We start from the raw sequence: 22,481 nt of genomic DNA, 5'->3' as shown, positions 1-22,481 counted from the left end.
TTGGGCCCAGTCCTATCTATTTCACGTCTTCACTTGCACGTTTCATAGGTATTTCACAATGAGCATGTCCAGAATGGAATTCTTAATTTCTTCCTCTCCCCAGAACACCTGTCCTGTGTTTAGTCTTCTCCATCTCTGTAGATTGCACTGCTGTTTCCCACAATGCCCAAGCTCCAAACCTAGGAATCAGCACTTTTTTCTTCACGCTCATATTCATTCCATGAGCACATTCTATTCTCTCTCCAAAATTCATTTCAAATTTCTCACTTCTCTCCATTTTCACACTCATCTGGATCACCATCACCTCTCTACGAAACTGACACAGAACATTTCTAAATAATCTTCTCATTTCCACCCTTTGTGATCCATTATTGAAACAGCAGCAACAGAGGTCTAAAAACTAAGTCAAGTGATGGGGCCATTCTGTATCTTTATCTGGTATACATATGTAGAACTTTGTGGTGTGCTTAAGGTTTGTACACTTTACTGTAGGTTGTATCTCAACTAAAAACAACAACAACAACAAAACAAAATAAAGCCGGGTACATTGATACATGCCTATAATCCAGGCTACTTGGGAGGTCAAGGCAGGAGGATGGCTTAAGCCCAGGAGCTTAAGACCAACCTGGGCAGCATAGAAAGACTCTGTCTGAAAACAAAACACCTAAGTAAAATGTCAATTCTCCAGTTAAAATTCTTCAGTGGTGTCCCTCTGTACCCAGGTAAAACCCAAGCCCTGCATCACATGGCCCCAGTCTTTTCCTCCAGCTTCATCTCCTATTGTATTTCTTCCTTGCTTGCTAGAGCCCAGCTGTCTCAGCTTCACTTACTTTCTCCAGTTAATCCAATAACTGTCCTGCCTGCCTCAGGGCTTTTGCTCAGGCTTTTTCCTTAGCCCAGAACCCTTCTCCATTCTTAAGACCTTCTCCTTCATGTCACCTACCCAGGCTTCCCCAGCACCCCCCAACCCCTATCTACAGCATATCATCCCATTTATCCCTTTTGCTCCTTACCGTGATTTTTTTTTTTTTTTTTTTTTTTTTTTTTTTTGAGACAGGGTTTCACTCCCATGGCCAAGGCTGGAGTGCAATGGTGCAATCTTGGCTCGCTGCCACCTCTGCTTCCTGGGCTCAAGCGATTCTCCTGCCTCAGACTCCCAAGTAGCTGGGATTACTGGCGCATGCCACCACACCTAGCGAATTGTTCTATTTTTAATAGAGACGAGGTTTCGCCATGTTGCCCAGGCTGGTCTCCAATCCCTGGGCTCAAGCTATCCACCCACCTCTGCCTCCCAAAGTACTGGGATTACAGACGTGAGCCACCATGCCTGCCCTTGATTTTATCACACTATTGTACTTGTCTTCTTTCTGCAGTTGGGACCAGATTATACATTTGACACTTGTACACTTATTACACACATTATTATATATAAGTGCTACATAGATAACCAATGCCATAATTCTTTTTTTTTTGAGTCAGAATCTCACTCCATCACTAGGCTGGACTGCAGTGGCGCGATCTCGGCTCACTGCAACCTCTGCTTCCCGGGTTCAAGCAATTCTCCTACCTCAGCCTCCTGAGTAGCTGGGATTACAAGCACGTGCCACCACACCCAGCTAATTTTTGTATTTTTAGTAGAGACGGGGTTTCACCATGTTGGCAGGCTGATCTTGATCTTGTGACCTCATGATCTGCCCGCCTTGGCCTCCCAAAGTGCTGGGATTACAGGCGTGAGCCACCGCACCCGGCCCCAGTGCCTCAATTCTTATACTCAAAGAGCAAGCAGATACCTTTTGCTTTAGTTCCTATAAATCATGGCAGAGGTGCTTAAATTTTAAAAATCGTCTTTCCTCATAGGAGCCTAAACAATGTCTCAACACTGTCAAGAGCCATAGCAATCCACACAAGCCAGGTAAAAGGGAAAATTACGGCCAAAGCAAAGGTTGGGGGGCTAAGGTTGGAGAGGCAGGCACAGGTGGATAGGGATAAAGCCAGAAGCTGGCAGCAGTCCTCATTACACTGCAAGTTTGGGCAATACTGTCTACTTTCAAGTTCCCCTCTCCCTGGATTAATACCCCCACATCTGTGCCCCCCAACTTGCCCCCAATCCTTTGTGATCTCAGTTCATTCTAGTGTAGCAGTCTCCACCCCCAGTCTGGAGTGGGGAGAGATGATGGGTATACAGTGTCATCGATCTAGTTGTGTCCTTCAAAGAATACAATGGGTAAGCGCAAAACGGGAGTAGTATACATAAAAAATTAATAGCCATAGACAACAAGTGCATACACACATGCACACATAGCACGCACAAGAGAAAATGCCTTTCCTTTATTATGTTCACGAAGTAAGCTGGAGGCCAAAAACACAGGACCCAGAGACTAGGTGTGTAGCAATGAAACTCCTCATGCAGCAGGACAGCTTCTCGGACATCTTGTCTTCCAACCCAGCCTTCCAACACATCCAGTTTTTTGACAAGTGAGTCATTTTAACAAGGCCATTCTGAACAACTTCATTTATTCAAAAGCTCTTCTGAGAAGATCTCTGCTTAACTGCGCCAAGGACCTCTCTGCCAGTGATGGCTCTTCTGTGGTTGTAGAAGGACAGTCTAAATGCCTCCAGGCTAACCCATTCCAGTTGCCAAGCATTCAGGGCACCTAGTGCATACAAGACCCAGGAACGCCCGCTGAAATCAGGGTGGATCTAGGGGAGAAATGGCACAGAGGTGAGACAGAAGTAAAGGCTTCCCACAGTGAACAGTTGTGGTCTGACCCAACACCCAGTACTCATGGTTTCTATGAATTCATGTACAAGTGGAACAATATAAGCGACCTTCAAATTGAATGATGAATTAAAAAATAATAATAAACCACCTAAAGGGGCAATGACAGGCATTTGATGAAACAGGCCGTTGTACTGTGAAAGGAAAATAAATCTTGGGGCCCCAAAATACTAAACTAAAGGAAAAAGTCAAACTGGGAACTGCTTAGGACAAACCTGCCTCCCATTCTATTCAAAGTCACCCCTCTACTGAGATAAATACATATTTGATTGCCTCATTTGGAGAAGCTAATTAGAAACTCAGTAGAATACAACCATTCATCTCTTACCTACCTATGACCCGGAAGCCCCCTCCGCACTTTGAGTTGTCCCACCTTCACTTCGAGTTGTCCGCTTTCCAGATGGAACCAATGTACATCTTACACATATTGATTGCTGTCTCATGTCTCCCTAAAATATGCAAAAACACACTGTGCCCCTACCACCTTGGACATATGTCATCAGAGCCTCCTGAGACTGTGTCATGGACACACATCCTCAACCTTGACAAAATAAACTTTCTAAATTAACTGACAAAACACACACATACACACAACCACACACACACAAAAATTAACTGAGACCTGTCTCAGATTTTTGGGGTTCACATTTTGGTAACCATAAAGGGCTTCTGAGTAGAGATGCCCCTGACCTTTGACAAATCTCCTGTCGGTGCTTGGTACGAGCATGAGCTAACTTTATGGCTCAAACCAATAGGACAATTTACTGAAGTCTGCGAGCACCCCCTCCAGAGAATCCCTGATCTCCCCAAATTTAGTCAAGAACTAAAGTTTATTTTGCTGTACAACTCCTCCCTCTTTTGTTTTGTTTGTTTGTTTGTTTGTTTTGGAGTTTTACTTGCTTCCAACAGGGAAGGCAAGATTCCCTGTTTACAGGATGATGGAAGGCAGGTAACTTCTTTATGGAGTTTGAGCTCACTCTCAGCAGGGAAGAGGAGTTTGAGGCTTTTTTTCCTACTTCTAGGATGGTAGAAAGCAGTCTTTAGCCTCAGACCCAAACCTAGGTAAATAACTGAATTGGAGTTTTGTCTTGGCTAAGGTTCAACAACCAGCTGGTCTTAATTTTTTCTCCATAGAACACTCAGTGATCATATTGTTGGGTTTTTGTTGTTGTTGTTTGTTCCAGTCTTTCTTCCATCAGATTTGACCAGCTTTACCTGACTTGACCAAATCCAAGTGAAAATTCCAAATTATGGGTAACAAAACCTCTCTAATTTGACTAAAATTCCACACAACTATAAAAGAGTTAAAAAATGCATTTGGTTTCTGTGTTTACTTCCTGTCTTAAAAAAAAAAGTTCTTTCATTTACTTTTCTTCCACCCCATACCTCCTTGCCCCTTTGCCATCTACAGTACCAAAAAATCTAGAGGAGGCTTCTAATGACTTGAACCCTTTAAAAGAATTCAGAACAAAGGTTCCAGTCACCCCTTTGGGGTGTTCTGTTTTCTTTGTTGAGTTTCAAGAGTCATAGGCAGATTTTTCTTAGGTCTAAAGGTCTGTTTTTCTGTATTACATGACCTGACCTCTCTGGCTTTGGGGGTACCAGAGATTATCTTGTACTGTGAGAGGATTTGACCTTGATGTGTGTAATGGTGGATGAGAGCTACAAAGTAGGGGTGGCTGAACACAGTTTACAGGAAATGCCCTTGGCTGTTGTTTATTTTTTCTCTCCTAGGAAGTTGTTGTTTAAGGAGCCTAATTCTAGTTCAGAGATGCATTCTAAGAGGTCTTGTCTATTACTTTGTCTCCCAAAATTAATCTCGATTCGGCTTGTCTGTGTACATTTACATGAGGAACTGAACGTTGTTTTCATAGATAAATGAGAGACTGAGTTTTCTCAGCTCTGAAGAGAAAGGGCATTTGCTCCCCCCAGCTGAAAGGCGCCCCTGGGTGACCGGGGGCCTCGTGGGAGTGTCTGGGGGGTTGACCCCCATGACATACAACAACCCCACAGGGAAATCTCCAACAAAAATTAATTTTAAAAAAAGACTCATCCAGGAAACACGTATAAAGACTGATCACCCGGCATTTTGAACCCTCTCAGAAGTCTTAGACCTCTGGAGAGAGAAACTGAGACATGTAAGAGGGTGAAACAACTTAGTGGTGACACACTGTGGAGTCTGGCCACAAGCAGCACACATCAACCCACCACACAAAAAACCTGAGGCCACAGCTCAGGTCCCCCTCTTCAGAAAAAGAGTGAGACATAATCTAAGAATGAGGAGAAAACAAAGAGAATGACCCCCTTTCGAACACTCCGTAGGTTTTATGACACCTCTACTTGCCGGAGTTTATGTAAAATGGAATATGGTCTTTATACACACTTACATTAGAGAAAAAGACCCCTAAGGTTGACCTGCAGACTATGTTGTTCCTAAATTCTTTTTCGCTATTTACTTTTCTGCCTGCTTTAAATCTGCTGTTATTTTTCTCTTCAGATAAAAACCACTGTTTAGATCCAACATGTTCATTTTGTAAGCTGGTGAATTTGTATTTATCTCATGGATAAAGTTCTGAAGTAAAAACTATAGGGGGTGTGTGCGTGTATTTAAAAGGACTTTATAATTTCTACAATTTTATGTTCAAATGACAACTAAATCCATTTTAATGTCCCTCTAACACAGACTTTTTCTCTCCATAACTTACGATGTAAATTTTGCTATTAGATTTTTACCCGAGTTGTTTCCTTTAATATACAAGTTTAAGACTATTTAACTGACAAGTGCCTAAGATAATAAAACAGGTTGTCAAGAATGTGAAAGTCTAAGATAGGAAAAAAAAAGTTTTTTATGAATTGATAGGAAGTACTTCTATTGGCATGCCTAATACATTTATGTATTTATGTGTTGTATATATAATATATATAATATTTCACTACTGAAAATATATAAAAGAACTAATTGGCTTAAGAAAATAAAACACTTGAATCAAACACTTTATCAGGAAAAAAGAAAAGACTAGTCAAATGCTCTTTCAAGTTTATATAACAAGTAAAATCTTTAATAAATTAACTTTAACATTATTGGTAAAGTAATATTAGAAATGTCTTAATAATTGCCAACATACATTGTTGTTTGCATTTATTAATTAAACAATTTCATTCTATCCCTGCCAAATACTGTAAAGGTGTCAAAATTTGGTATGGGGTTACAAAACTATAAACACAGCCCAAAAACAGAATGATCTTTGCTTGCGTAATTTTTTTTTTTTTTTTGAGATGAAGTCTCGCTCTGTCACCCAGGCTGGAGTGCAGTGGCGCAATCTCGGCTCACTGCAAGCTCCGCCTCCCAGGTTCATGCCATTCTCCTGCCTCAGCCTCCTGAATAGCTGGGACTACAGGTGCCCACCACCATGCCCGGCTAATTTTTTGAATTTTTAGTAAAGACGGGGTTTCACCATGTTATCAAGGATGGTCTCGATCTCCTGACCTTGTGATCTGCCTGCCTCAGCTTCCCAAAGTGCTGGGATTACAGGCATGAGCCACTGCGCCTGGCCAACTTGTGTAATCTTTAATAAGATATTGATATTCTTTTAATAAAAAACTACATCTTAAATTTAGTAAGATTACCATAACTCCTAATTTTGTGACTTTAGATGGTCTAGTCTACAGGCAGTAAGGTTGGTTTGGGGAAGGGATTGTTATCGTCTTTGTTTCAAAGCTAAACTAGAAATTCCTCCCAAAGTTAGTTCAGCTTACACCCCAAAATGAACAAGGACAACTTGGAGGTTAAAACTGAGATCACTGTCTCAGTTATAATTTTACAATGATGGTTCCATAACTTTAAATGATGACTATCACAGTTTTCAGAAATAATCTAGGTAAATGACTTGTCTAATTTAAAATGTATTTAAAGGTTATGTATAAAACAAGATAAAGGGAATCAAGAAATAAGAAAGATGTAAAGAAAGCTATAAAAGTAAAGAGGTTTTTTTTTTGGTAAGAAAGCATAAAGAGAAATAATTTTATATGAGAAAGAGTCTTATATGGTAGATTTAGTCCTAAAGTTAAATGACTGTTTAAGAAAGAGGGATGTTCAGGACAAGCCAGAAAGTCCAAACATGTCATGAACAGTCTGTGTAAGTTACAATAAGAAAATTCATTTTTTAAAAAAGTTTTATATGATCAAGTTGTCAATTAAAGAGAAAGTATAATGATCTTTCTAGAAATTGGGCTGGATGTTAAAAAAAACACTTCTACACTAAATAATTGGTTAGAACAATGAAATTTTCTTAAGGGATTGACTTACTCTTAATAAATTATAAGAGATTTTAACTTTTTTTAGCCCAAAGTTCAACTTTCATTGCATCTCGCCATTTTCAGTTTTCTTTCTCCTTTTAAAGGGCACAAAATAGTAATGCTCTCCTTCAACTCATTTTCAGCTCATACTTTTAAATACAAGTACTTTTAAAGTACGTGTGACATTGAGTTATAGGACTTTGACTCCTGGGACTAAAAACGACATCAAGTCCTGCTAAATCTTAAACACTGACAACAATTAAAGCCTCATCTTCAGGCCCAATAGAAGATGCCAATTAAAATAAACTACATTCCTGAGTCACAGGGCCAGAAATTAAAATTATTCAACTGCTCAAGGCCCAGGGACTATCACAGAAGAGGTGAATATGTGAGATTGTAAGGGCCAATTTTGAGAGATAAAATAAGTTCAGTTTCCCTATAAATTAATAATTAACGTCAAAGACACACTGATACAAGACCAATGCATAAGCCCCTATGTCAGATTAACAAGATTTTTTTGAAACATTAACTGACTCCTTAATAAAATTATAAAAGGTTTATGGAAATTATATCTTATGGTCAAGATTTAAAAAAAAAATTTTTTTTTGAGACAGAGTCTCACTCTATCACCCAGGCTGGAGTGCAGTGTCATGATAATGGCTCACTGCAACCTCCGCCTCCTGGTTCAAGCGATTCTCCTGCCTCAGCCTCCCGAGTAACTGAGATTATAGGCACATGCCACCATGCCCAACTAATTTTTGTATTTTTAGTAGAGACAGGGTTTCACCATGTTGGCCAGGCTGGTCTCAAACTCCTGACCTCAGGTGATCCACCTGCCTCAGTCTCTCAAAGTGCTGGGATTACAGGCTTGAGTCACCACGCCTGGCCGAGATTAAAATTTTATAGATTGCTTATAAAATTTTTAAGAACAAGGGCTGGGTGCGGTGGCTCACACCTGTAATCCCAGCACTTTGGGAGGCCGAAGCGGGCGGATCATGATGTCAGGAGATGGAGACCATCCTGGCTAACATGGTGAAACCCTGTCTCTACTAAAAATACAAAAAATTAGCCAGGTGTGGTGGTAGGTGCCTGTAGTCCCAGCTACTCAGGAGGCTGAGGCAGGAGAATGGCGTGAACCCCGGAGACGGAGCTTGCAGTGAGCCGAGATCACACCACTGCACTCCATCCTGGGCGACAGAGCAAGACTCTGTCTCAAAAAAAAAAAAAAAATTTTACTTGGCTTCATATTGTTTATTAGGACTTATTGTTTGGAAAATTAAGTGTCCTCTCTCAAAGAATGAAAGTTTTTGCCTTTTTTTGAAATCCTTGAGTTATCACTTTGGTCAAATGAATGACTTGTTTTACAATGACCTGTGTTTTTAACCTTTGATATTTTACAAAATTTCCAAAATCAAATTATAAATTATGTCTTTTTCTGACCTAATTAATCCTTTAAGATATTAGGTTCCCTAAAGTCAAAATTTAATCCTTTAAGATATTGGGTTTCCCAAAAGTCCTAGTTTGACTTATTTGATATACAAATCATACAGGAAACAAGTCAAATATAAAATGATATTTGACTTTATTTGGGCTGTATTTATATAAATATGTTATTAGTATGTATTCCAAAATTATGGGAAATTCCTATAATTCTGATATGACTTAGTATACATTATCAGTAATTATAATTGTTATGTTAAATTATTGTGTGCCACAGAAGTAACAAATTTCCTTCTCAATTGTATGTAAACTATGACTGACCTAAAACCTTGTCATCCACAGACAATTGTTGTTTGCTTTGGTCCTCTTTAGAAGGTGTCTTTATAAACAACTATAAAGCTCTAACAGATATTCTTGAATACAAATTTCTGATAACTTTGGAGACTGTGACACCAGAATAGAAGAAAAATGTTTAAGGCTCATGGAAAATGGAAATGTTTATAAATATCAAACAGAATTAACTACATGGAGTGACCTAATAGAAGACTGAAATAATCTTTTTGACTTTTGACTTAAAACTTTATTGCTGATCCTTTGTTTTGTTTTTTTCATAGTCAAGGAAACTTTTCTTTTGAGCTATTGACAACTTTTAAAAATTTAGTATATGCCTATGAAACAAACTTTAAACCATATTTGTTTCTATCTGATTTCTCCAGAATTTGCAAACTATTTATGAGTATTCTTAACTTTTGAAAATACAGTTATTTACATAAGTACAGTAAGAATCTATTTTCATTTATAACAGGACACGACTAGAGAAACTGGTTATTTTACCAAGACTTTGACTGGAATGGTGTGCTTTCCTTTAAAGAATCACACTTGACTTATGGAGCCAATAAAACCCCTTAGGAAAACTGTTCTCATACCTTGTTGACACAGTCCCTGTACAGGTCTTCAGCCAGGCTGACTTATGATAAGTAAAGAATGTCACTTTCTGACAGGCCCAGGAGCCCCAAGTTTATCTTGGAACCTCAAGAGGAGAAGAATTCACTCAACTCATAGGTATTTGATGGTACAAATCCATGACTGGGCTTGGCTTTTAAAAACTCTTATCTAAGTTTCTTTCTATGGAACAAAGTTCCATCAAAGCCAGTTTAAAAGCCTATGTTAAAAAATTTTTCTTACCACACTATATACAAATAATCAGGCCAAGTATAATAAAACAAATCAGTCCTACCATGATTTGTCTTTAATAAAAATGGGAAACTAGAGAGAGAAAAATTATATTTCAAAAACTGTGGTACACCTGTTATTAGATTCTAGTCTTACCTAATGTTGTTTGATTTTTATTATTTTCTACAGTTTGGACCAAACCCTAATTTTTCTTGGCTACAAGTCTTCAAAATAATGTTTTCAATTTTTTCTTCCCCCCCCTTCCCCGATTTAGAGTCACTGAAAACTAAGCTGTGCTTTCATAAAGCCCTACAAACTGAAACTAGACAACTTAAACTTCAGAAGAAAATAATAGCAACCTATTTACATACATAAGCCACTTTCATACCTGCCTACTAAAGTATGGACTTCAGAGTAATATGGCCTATACCAATTTTCCAATATTGTTCTTTTGTTTTTGTTTTTCTCTCTTCCTCCCCCTACTTTCTCTTCATAGGACATGAGACTTCACAACTTACTAAAAATGAACTTTCCTAATAACTCAAGACCTACCCATCTAAAAATAAACCATCCTAGCCATGAGAGATCAGACAAAACCTGACAGCAGACTAATTTTCTCCTAAAATGTTTTCTCCAAAAGATTTTAAAAAAGAAAAGGGGGGATGTGAAATGAAAATAAATCTTGGGACCCCCAAATCACTAAAGGGAAAAGCCAAACTGAGAACTGCTTAGGACAAACCTGATTCTATTCAAAGTCACCCCTCTACTCACTGAGATATATACATATCTGATTGCCTCATTTGGAGAGGCTAATCAGAAACTCAATAGAATACAAGCATTTGTCTCCTATCTACCTATGACCTGGAAGCCCCTCCCCACTTTGAGTTGTCCCGCCTTCGCCTCAAGTTGTCTCACCTTTCCAGACTGAATCAGTATATATCTTAAACATATTGATTGATGTCTCATGTCTTCCTAAAATATATAAAACCACACTGTGCCCCTACCACCTTGGACATATGTCATCAGAACCTCCTGAGACTGTGTCACAGACACACATCCTCAACCTTGACAAAATAAACTTTCTAAGTTAACTGAGACCTATCTCAGATTTTTGGGGTCCACAGTACCTATCAGCAGTTTCTTGGGATGAGAAAGAAGAGAGGGAGGGGAATTTGGAGCTGGTGAGAAAGATAACCGTTGTTTGGATAACACAGACTAATTCCAGTCACTTCAACTTTTGTGACTTGGTTTTTCCTAACAGAAGTGGAGTTAACGTCCAACACTGTCTGAAGATGGAAAACACTTAGTTTAGAATGTGCTTTCCCCCTTTATATTTCACATTAAGTAAGCATTTTACTTTAACATTTCTCAATCTTCAGCCTCTCTTTCTTCCTATTACTTCTTTGTGGTCTTCAGCCAGGCTGGAAAACTTGGTCTTCCTCGGATGTGTCCCTGTGTTTTCCAGCCTCCACCCCACTGTTCATCTGTCACTTCTACCTACCATGCTGACACTCAACTTCACTCTTCAGATCCTATCCATCCTGTAAGGCTCCTCCCCAAGTGCCAGCTCCCTTATCTGTGTTCCACACACACTTACTAAGTTCCTCCTCCCACTGAGGACGTTGGCACTCTCTGCTGTCAGGCCCTGTATCACATGTTGCTACATGTCATTAGTGTCCTTGTTTAATGTTAGAGAGACAGCCAGAGTAGTCAAAATAAGCTGTTCTGAGAATCATTTACCCAACGCTCTAATCCTAGCTCCGCTTGCACATGAGACATATTGAGCAAGTCATATTTTTCACACTGCTCTCGGCTTCTTGTTGCTGAGTGTGTGTGTGTGTGTGTGTGTGTGACAAAGAGAGAGAGGGGAGGGAGGGAAGAAGGGGGAGATGGGGGATGAGAGGGAGAGGGAGGAGAGAGGGAGGCTCGATGTGAGGTTCAAAAAGTTTTCCTGGTTCTAATAATTGAGAAATACTTCCTCCTCAACACTCTCTCCCACCGCAGGATTTTGAGTCCCTTTACAATAAAGGCTGCATCATTTTCATCTGAGTTCCCACAGCAAACAAGGCTTGCACTTAGACCACTTAGACACTCAATACATTTATCCAACCAATATCTTGTTTTATCCTCACAGTGCCCTGAGACAGTGACTCCAGCCACAGACCCAAGCCTTGGGAGGTACAAGGTGGCCTGCCAGGCCCACACAGTTAAGAACAAGCCAAAGAAAGACTAATTAGAGGGGAATGCACAAAGGACTACTTAATGCAAGTATTCCCATAGAGGCTCCTACCAGCCCTACAGGCTCTAGAGCAGGGATTCTCCACTGGGGGTAATCTTGCCCTCCAGAGGACATTCAGCAATGCCTGAACATTTTTGGTTGTCACAACTGGGAGGGAGAGTGCAACTGGCATCTAGCAGATAGAGGCCATAGAGGCTGCTTAACATCCTACAATGCACAGAACCCCACAACAAAGAGTTAACCAGCCCCAACATGTCAACGGGGCTATGGTTGAGAAGCTCTGTTCTATATATCCTCACTACATATCATGCACCTTCTCTCCTCTCCCATCTTTCCTTAATCTCATTTTCCCCTTCTTTTCCCAAGATAAGCAACAGATTCTAGATGATATTACTGGAATATGGGAGCTGTGGTATGACACATGTGAACACTCAAACTTACTTCCTTGTCATGAAGGCGTAAAATTCAGTCAAGATTTCAGAAAATCTCCTTACATCTTTTGAATCTCCCCAGCTTTTGAGGGGGAAGATTTTCCTGATTGTTTTCTACCAATTTTTTATGCCACGGAGTGAAGTTGGGTGGGCAGGAGGAAGGAACAAGGGTGCCTACCCCTCCTAATATTAGAAATACAGAGCAACATTTGACGAAAACCGATCCATGCCACTCTTCAAAGTTACAGAACAGACTAGGTGGCAAATATCTGCTCTACAAAAAAAGGAGAGGGCGTTTAAGAATCAGTTTAGGCCAGGCGCAGTGGCTCATGTCTATAATTCCAACACTTTGGGAGGCCAACATAGAAGGATTGCTTGAGCCCAGGAGTTCAAGACCAGCCTGGGAAACGTAGTGAGACCCTACCTGAAAAAAATAAAAACTCACTAAAACAAACAAATTAGCTAGGCATGGTGGCGTGGGCTTATAGTCTCATCTACTTGGGAGGTTGAGGTGGGAGAATCATTTGAGCCCAGGAGTTGGAGGCTGCAGTGAGCTATGATTGCAACAATGCACTCTAGTCTGGGTGACAGAGCAAGACCCCATCTCAAAAAAAAGAAAAAAGAATCAGTTTACAGATTTACAGATTGCCTGTCAACGGATACGAGAGCGAGAGAGACATTCATTAAGAGCTCAGGTGTTCAGAGTTGCTGCCAACAGAAAGAAAACGAAGTGAGAGAAGACAGCAGCCATTAGCAGATCCAATTTAGAAAAGCTGTTGGCACATAACTTTTCATGAACACAATGTGTGAAGGACTCCTGTATCACAGTAAGTTGAAGTCAATATGATACCCAGGGCTGCTAACATGATACCTCTCTTGGCCATTCTAAGCTTCTACAAAGAGTGCACCAACTCACTTGCTTTAGGATTTTCCCCATGTAACTAAAATAGGCTTCCTTCCTCCTCTTCTTTCTCCACGTCCTCTTCTTCCCAGTGGCTGAGTTGGCCCACTCATACTTCTTTTTGACTGGGAAATAAAGCTCAGTCTTGTTCTTAGGGAATCTTAGGTCATTTAAGCAAATGAAATACATGTTGAAAGCTCAATCCTTAGGCCACTAGCTCAGAGCACTGGCTGTAGGCAAGTGTGTGCTCCAAAAAGGTTTTATAGGGAGGGCTTGAAGTATGCTTTCCTAATTAAATTAATGATCACACCTGCAGAAGATGAAAGCTCTCAGAATCCTTAATAGATATTAGGTGTAGGCCGGCACAGTGGCTCACACCTGTAATCCCAGCACTTTGAGAGGCCGAGGTGGGAGGATCACTTGACCCCAGGAGTTTGAGACCAGCCTGGGCAACATGGTGAAACCTTGTCTCTACAAAAAAAAAATTGTTGAGCATGGTGGTACATGCCTGTGGTCCCAGCTACTTGGGAGGCTGAGGTGGGAGGATCACCTGAGCCCAGGAGATGGAGGCTGCAGTGAGCCGTGATCATGCCACTGCACTCCTGCACTCCATTCTGGGTGACAGAGTAAGACTCTGTTTCAAAAAAAAAAAGAGAGAGATTAGGTGTAGACTCCAAACGAGAGAGGCTACTTTGATGCAATGGCCATTAATTTACCAGGCAACAGTCATTTCAGAAGTTATTCTTTTATTGTACGTAACTCAAGGTGTTTTTATTACATGATTCTTAGCCACTAAGATTTATATTCAAAAGACTGGGAGTGAAACCTGGAAGACAGATTTTTCTAAAGCATGCCAGGTGAATCTAATGACCACCCAGATATGGAATTTATTGATCTATGAAAGCTTCCTGAAACAACTACACAAGATTTGGGTTGGAGTGGAGGAGGCATCTATTCACAGACATTGCACTTATGCCTTGTATTTGTATTTGCATTTGCATCAGGAGAAAAACGCATCCTCTGAAAGGCAAGCACATACCTGGTTATGCAACAGCAATTAGGAACTCGGGTGACAGCATGCACAAGAATGCCAGGAAGTCACTGTATCTGCCAGACTCAACTTTGAGAAATTGTAGATAGCCCATGAACTTCCTGCAATTAGTATATCAGCTCAGCTACAAGGAAGTGACCAGCCTGACATCAACGAACAGATAAGAGGACACCAGAGAACCAGGGTGTCAAAGGAGAGAAGAACCAGATCAGAACAGACACTGTTTCCCCTACCACTGGTTATAAGTTGCATCAAAGCCTTGGTGAAAGGGACTGGCAAATAATAATAGTGCTGTCAACTTAGGAGCCCTAACTATGTCCCAGATGCCGCACTAACATTCTTTATCCCATTTAATTATCAGAGCAACGCTATGAGGTAAGATATTAGCATTACTCCACTTAACAGAAAAGGACACTGAGGTTCAGAGGGCTTAAGTGACTTGCACAGGGTCATATACAGTGTCTGAGTGGCAGAGCCAGCCTTGGAGCCTTTGCTTTCTAACTCACGTTCTATCTCCTTCCAAAACTGAACACCAGAGCCCCACAATGTTTGTAGTTACACATGTGCTCTACATAATTGCTACAGGTATCAATTCATTGCTGGAGAATTTCAAATGTAACTTATTTATAGTGTAGGTTGAATTCTTCTGAATTATTTCTTTGATACTCTGCAAAGTCCTGAATTTAAAACCCTGAAAAAAAAATCTGAATAGTGCCTGAGTTAACAACAACGACAACAAAAACTAAACAGAATAGCTCTGTGTACTGGAAAGGAACAAGTATGAAAGGAAAAAGTAGTTGCTTGTTGCCTGGTTGTCAAAACCATGCCCCCACCCCACCCCCAACTCTTACTCTCAAGTCACCAGTCTCATCTTTTAACTCTCTATTTTAAAATGCCATACATGGCTGGGTGTGGTGGCTCACACCTGTAATCCCAACACTTTGGGAGGCCAAGGCGGGTGGATCACTTGAGGTCAGGAGTTCAATATCAGCCTGGCCAACATGGTGAAACCCCGTCTCTACTAAAAATACAAAAATTAGTCAGGTGTGGTGGCGGGCACCTGTAATCCCAGCTACTCGGGAGGCTGAGGCAGGAGAATCGCTTGAACCTGGGAGGTGGAGGTTGCAGTGAGCCGGGATCACACCACTGCACTCCAGCCTGGGCAACAGAGTGAGACTCTGTCTCAAAACGAAATAAATAAAATAAAATACAATGCCATATATACACAGAGCATGTATGATAGAGTGAATCAGAAGGTTTTTTGTTTTGTTTTGTTTTTGTTGTTTTTTGTTTGTTTTTGTTGTTTTTTTCTCATTATTTTAAACAAATTCAAGTCACACTTTAACACAGAGTGAATCAGAAGTTTTAATGCAAATAAGTAAATACAAATTGGCAGGTAACAATCAAGGCTCCATGGGATGGCACTCTTCACACGGAACAGGGAAATGGGAAGAGTTGTGCCAGGAAGGACATAAACCAGGGCTTTATGTCAGGAGGAGGCTGGAGAGCATTCGGGGAATGGGAAGAAGAAATGTGATGTTGCAGTGAGGGTGTAGCACAGAGGGCATTCACTCATTCAAATATATTCAGGAAGGGCCAGGTGCAGTGGCTTATGCCTCTAATCCCAGCATTTTGGGAGGCCAAGGCAGGGGGATTGGTCGAGCCCAACAGTTTGAGACCAGCCTGAGCAACACAGGAGGCCCTGTCTCTACAAAAAAATTTAAAAAATAAATAAATAAGCCAAGCATGGTGGCACGTGCTTGTAGTCCTATATAGTCCTAGCTACTCACGAGGCTAAGGTAGGAGAGTTGTTTGAGCCCAGGAGTTTGAGGCTGCAGTGAGCTGTGATTGCACCACTGCACTCCAGTCTGACAGAGCTAGACTCTGTCTCTTATTTTAAACACACACACACACACGCACGTGCGGGCACACACACACAAACGCAGAGGAAGTTTTGATCCCTTACTAAGTGCAAGGCCCAGGGCTATACATGTAAATGGTAATAAATCAACAGGAATCATAAAACTCACATAGAGGAAAATCACAGGGTGATCAGAGGCTCACAGGCATCAATTAGAAATCTCAGTCTGCTAAAAAGGACATGCTACAACTTTATCTGCTTCTAATAATTCCCTATTCTGAAGATAAAAAGCAACTGCACTAATAGCAATGCTAGCTTGTATTTACTGAGTGCTTACTGCCCGCCTTAAATTACATGAAGCACTTTATAGATGTCACCTCACTTCACACTTAGAGGTGGGTTTTTCTCATCTTTATTAAAGGTGAGGAAACTGAGGCTTACACAGATGAGCTAATTTGTTCAAGGTCATACAGACCTAGGACTGGAACTCCAGTGTATGACACCAAAATTCCCCTCAATATTTCTCCAAGTTTGGTTGGCCCCCTGCCCACCTGCAGCAGAATCTCCTGGGCTGCTTATTAAAATTCAGATCTCTAAGCCTCTGGTGCAGGTACCTAAAGTTTGGGTACCACTGTGCCACCACTGCCTCCTGAGTATGGGGAGGATGCTACTCTGAACAGAATCCTATTCAGTTCAGGAGAGCTAATTAGAGACTTGGAAAGGATGAGAACACTAAGAGAAAGTGACATTGTGAGGAGATAAGCAAAGTCAGACTGAGACATTGGGATGCTGGACCTCAAAAAGATCGGTGAAATAAGAGTTGGAATTTTATGGACAGAAACTCTAAAGACAGGTCAACTTGAGAAAAGTAAGAGGCTCCTTTCTACCTGGCCCTGACCTTGGCCCCCCAACTTGATTACAATTCACTTCAAGCTGGTCCTACCTTGGTGGCATATCAGCTCCAAAGGACAAATCAAGCTCATAAATAGGGATAATGAGGAACAAGAAGATGGGACAGTTGGGAGCTGGTTGGCATACAGGGCATGCAGTGAGTCTGAGCAGTGGTTCAGGACTAAGAGTGAGTGAGCTGTTTGTTTGTTTGTTTTGTTTTGAGATGGAGTCTCGCTCTGTCGCCCAGGCTGGAGTGCAGCGGTGCAATCTTGGCTCACTGCAACCTCCACCTCCCGGGTTCAAGTGATTCTCCTGCCTCAGCCTCCTGAGTAGCTGGGATTACAGGCATGTATCACCATGCCCGGCTAATTTTTGTATTTTTAGCAGAGATGGGGTCTCACCATGTTGGTCAGGCAGGTCTCGAACTCCTGACCTCGTGATCCATCCACCTCGGCCTCCCAAAGTGCTGGGATTACAGAAGAATGAGCTGCTTTTATGTAGATATACCTTCTGGGCATGAGGGAGGCCTAATGAGGCAAATGTCCCGGGTAGGTGCAGACATTGTGGCACATTACAGAGGGGATTCAGGCATTGGATGAGATATTAGGTTACATGACCTCTGGGATCTCCTAGATTGAAACTTTTCCCCTGTATAATTTCTTCAGGGTTCAGGTTGTCAGATTTGGATATAAGCATGGCTCACATTATTTATACCTCTAGATATTCTGAAGAATTAATCCAGTTGGTTGGAAAAAGTCAGAGGGTCATGCTGTGCATTTTATTTCAGGATCTTAACCCTAGGAGATGGATACTGCTGCAGCTTACCAGTTGAGAAACTGAGAAACTCTGGGTAAAAGGCAGGAGGAAAGCAGTTTGGGGGAGCAGATTATCCATCACCCTAAATATGATGTTGCACTCTTCCTGGAATGTCAATTCTGCAGATACTGACCCAATATGAATGCTAGATGAAACTAGTACTAACTAGTACTAGGTATTAGATATTGTAGTAGTAGTTGTATCTAGTACTAGTTATTATTATCGTATTTTGTACTAGTTACTAGATATTGTTGGGTTTGGAAGAAAACCATTCCAATTCATTTCTTCCCTCCACCTGACAAAGTAGCAAAGTACTTGGAATTGGAACGGTTTTCTTCCAATCCCAACAATATCTCCTCTTCAACCTCTACTCTAAGCTTTTAGGAGAAAAAGGGGACAGAGAAAAGGAAGACATCATCCCAATATTTACAAATGGGAAAGGAACAGAAGTTCTGGGGGTACCCAGAGAAGATCTAGGGTGTTGCTCTCCCTCACTTCTACTTACCTTACCTCCTCAACTTCATCTCACGAAGTGCAATCTCTCTCTCTTTTTAAATTTTTTTATTTATTTTTTTGTTGTTGAGACAGAATCTCACTCTGTCACCCAGGGTGGAGTGCAGTGGCCAGATCTTGGCTCACCCAGGAACCTCGGCCTCCTGGGTTCAAGCAATTCTCCTGCCCCAGCCTCCCGGCGCAATCTCTTAATTAAATGTCCATGCTGGATAGTGGAAACTACCCATTGCATGACCCAAACCATGTATTTTGAGTTCTGGTCTCAGCTCTACCACTGCCTCACTTTGATCTAGTTAGTCAGCCACTCTTCCTGGGACTCGGTTTGTCCGTCTGTAAAGGAGGATGTTTGATATGACCAAACATATCCTCCTTTACAGATACCATCATACTTAAACATGATGTTCAAGTAACAACATTCTATTCCTTAGAATCTTGCTACCTAAAGTGTGGTCTCAGAACCAGCAGCATCAGCATCACTTGGGAGCTTATTAGAAAAGCAGAATAATTTTTGAGATGGAGTCTTGCTCTGTCACCAGGCTGGAATGGAGTGGCACGATCTCGGCTCACTGCAACCTCTGCTTCCCGGGTTCAAGTGATTCTCCTGCCTCAGCCTCCCGAGTAGCTGGGACTACAGGCAGCCGCCACCACGCCCAGCTAATTTTTGTATTTTTAGTAGAGACGGAGTTTCACCACGTTGGCCAGGATGGTCTCGATCTCTTGACCTTGTGATCTGCCCGCCTCGGCCTCCCAAAGTGCTGGGATTACAGGCGTGAGCCACGGCGCCTGGCCCCCTAAGTGATTCTTCTGCACTTTAAAGCTTGAGACATCCTGCCTTAAGACACCATCAATCCACGAATAGATTGTGATATGTCTTTTTGTTTTCCCTCTCATGGGTTCCTATCACACTCTCAAACTTTCTAGCTCTAGGACTGCTTTCAATGGCAGAATAGCTTGAGATTTAGTGATTTTCTGGTTTGGGGCTTAAGGAAAGGCCATATGGCCCATAAAATGGAACAATACATCTACAAACATCCATTCACTAATTAACTTGCTAATTAATTCACCTACTACACTCAAGAAATACCTGTTGGGTACCAGGCACAGCTTGAGGGGTTGTAGATATAAGGATGAGTTGGGCACAGCCCCTGTCCTAGAGAGTGTAGGGATATGCCTGAACAGCCAACTCCAACCCAGCATGATAAACACTTCTGTAATTCCTAAAGAAGATGCATTCCCTTTAAATGTTTATAGTCAGAAACTACGTCATGGGAAGCACGAATAATTCTGGAGGCAGTTCCAGGTTGTCCGCCTCCACCCTCTAGTTCTATCTTTCCTGTGGCCTTACATCTGTGGCTTGTCTGCCCACACAGGGGGATGAGTTACTGGGACAGTCCCTGTCTGGTGACTCACAGGATACGGACAGTGATGTCTTGCTATAATTCTTCTCCATTCCAAAATAATCAGGAATTGTGGTGTGATCTTTCCCTTAGCTCAGGAGTCCTTAACTTGGGGCCTGTAGAAGAGAGGTTACTTCCAGGGGTGGAGGTGAATTGGTGGCCCGTGTGCAAACTGTTCTGTGTATGTGCTTAATATATTTGTCTCAAGAGAAAAAGTCCACAAGTGTTTTTGTTTTGTTTTGTTTTGTTTTGTTTTGAGACACAGTCTCGCTCTGTTGCCCAGGCTGCAGTGCAATGGCACGATTTCAGCTCACTGCAACCTCCACCTCCCGGGTTCAAGCAATTCTCCTGTCTCAGCCTCCTGAGTAACTGGGACTACAGGTGCGTGCCACCATGCCCAGCTAATTTTTGTATTTTTAGTAGAAACAGGGTTTCACTATGTTGGCCAGGCTGCTCTTGAACTCCTGACCTCATGATCCATCCACCTAAGCCTCTCAAAGTCCTGGGATTACAGGCATGAGCCACTGTGCCTGGCCGGAAGTCCACACGTTTTTATTAAAGGATGATGAAACCTAAAATTGAGAAGCAGTGCCTTGCTACTCTCCTCTTGCTGCCGACACCCTTGTAGTACCGGTTCCTTCCTTCTCTGCCTCCTCTATCTCCTCCCCTCTTCAGCTGACATCTCCCAACTCCCTCTGTGCTTAGCTTGATTAGTTAAAAGGAGCTCTGTCTGTGGTATCACAGTCACTCCAGTCCCCAACTCAACACCATCACAGGTAAGCACAGCTGGACCACAGGAACAATGGAGAAAAGAGGTCTCTAGTACTCAAAGCCAAGTCGTTAGCAATTGGCTTGCTAGTCTTCTGTCTTTAAGAGTTAGAGGTGAGAAGATGAACTTTAAAAATCACTTTTTGGACTTTCAGGGTGGTTTAGGGTAGTGATCCCTGCCATGAAAACTCTCTTTCCTTTGTCCTGTGAGATGTCTAGAGTGTCAGGTTGGGGGTTAGGGGACAGAGGGGACTCTACAGGTGGGTAAAAGCCATTAATGACATCAGAGAGGCAACTGTCAGGTCTCTTTATACTTAAAGAATTTTTTGGCTTCAGAAGCCATGAAAAGTACATATGCTATTTCTGATGTATCATTCTTAGTTCAAATCCAGGCTCATGCAGTAAAGAGGAGGAGGTATGTTTTGGATATTTTCTAAGGCAGAGTTCCAAATCATTTCTGTATGGCTGTAAGTACCTAATGAAGTTATTTTGCAACATATGTTTGCCTTTCTACTTCTGCTCTGTGATAATTTGGGATTATAAAATAAATTTATAAAATGCCCTTTGAATATGCTGTGTGACTATTGTTGTTGTTGTTTTCCTAGCCGTCCTATCTCTGTCTTGCCAGACTCAGGCTGAAAGAGTTGTCTTCCTTGGATGCAAAGCCCCTGGTAAAGGGAGGGAGGGCAGGGCAGCCCAGAAACATTCTGGGAAAGTTGAATGGAAATAAGCATTTGTGGTGGAAAATTCAGGGTTGATTTTCGTGGTTCATCAAGAGTAGACCCTCTGCAGTGGCTGGTAACTACAGAAGGGTTTTTGGAACAGCAGCTTTTGTTCAGTGTGAACACACAGTGTGCAGGCCTGGCCCCAGGGGAGAAATAAACACAGCCCTGAGATCTGCTTCTGGGGCAGGAGATGAGACTGAGGTTAATGTTGTACAATGACTAATTTGCAATGCAGAAAACTACCAAGGGGGGTGGATTTACGGTCTCACATTTTATGACCCATAGGTTCACAGACCATTCCATATTCATTTATCAAGCAACAGTTTATTAAGCACTTCATCTCTTAGCACTATGCTAGGAGGTGCCAGAATTACATTTACATCAAAAACCAGAAAAGACAGCTTCCAGCCCTCATGGCCCTTACAAACGAGTGAGAGAGATAGACACTAGGCTCAAGGGCATTTAGCGCTGTAATGGGGGCAGCACTTCCAGGATGCTGTAGGAGGCACAGAGGAGGAACAGCCAATTCTGACTTAGGAGATTATGGAAGCCTTCTTGGGGGAAGTGATGTTGAGGCTGACAGTGGAGGGATGAGCAGAAGTTAGCTAGGTCATAGGAGTGAGGGGTGGGGTGGCAGGGAGGACTTCAGGCAGAGAACAGGATGCACCTTCTCAGGGGCATATGGATATATTTGACATCTAATTATTTTTCTTTTTAGAATTACCTGTTCAGTGTTTATAATCTCCTAGCACATCTACGACAAATAGAGCTAAGAGGTACCCTAGACCAGGGTTTTCAAAAATATCTGCTGGTTCTTCAGTTCTGGAAGGTTTGCAAAATTCTGATGTGACTTTGATTTCTAAGTGTTATTTAATATTTTTAAATTAAAAATTGTTATTTAGCACAGTTTTAGATTGCTATTTAATTTTTAAGTTTAAATTTCAGGCCGAGTGTGGTGGCTCACACCTGTAATCCCAGCACTTTGGGAGGCTGAGGTGGGCAGATCACGAGGTCAGGAGCTTGAGACCAGCCTGACCAATATGGTGAAACCCCATTTCTACTAAAAATACAAAAATTAGCTGGGCATGGTGGCGTGCATCTGTAGTCCCAGCTACTCAGGAGGCTGAGGCAGGAGACTCGCTTGAACCCCGGAGGCAAAGGTTGCAGTGAGCCAAGATCGCGTCACTGCACTCCAGCCTG

The 22,481-nt window shown here is 41.8% G+C and overlaps 1 protein-coding gene across 1 annotated transcript; it reads right to left on the bottom strand.

Annotated features, from left to right (window-relative positions):
• Positions 1-2,305: 2,305 nt before the first annotated feature.
• LOC129051333 (histone H2A.N) lies at positions 2,306-13,448 on the bottom strand. Its single transcript, XM_054536644.1, has 2 exons — positions 13,275-13,448; positions 2,306-2,700 (listed from the first exon to the last, which is right to left on the bottom strand). The coding sequence occupies exons 1-2, from the start codon at positions 13,446-13,448 to the stop codon at positions 2,518-2,520; spliced, it is 357 nt and encodes a 118-aa protein (XP_054392619.1). The 3' UTR covers positions 2,306-2,517.
• Positions 13,449-22,481: the final 9,033 nt, after the last annotated feature.

Source organism: Pongo abelii, chromosome 19 (assembly GCF_028885655.2).
Source record: "Pongo abelii isolate AG06213 chromosome 19, NHGRI_mPonAbe1-v2.0_pri, whole genome shotgun sequence".
In the NCBI taxonomy this organism is placed as follows: domain Eukaryota; kingdom Metazoa; phylum Chordata; class Mammalia; order Primates; family Hominidae; genus Pongo; species Pongo abelii.
Note: the sequence above shows the minus strand (reverse complement) of the source record. Positions and strands in the feature narration are given on the sequence as shown.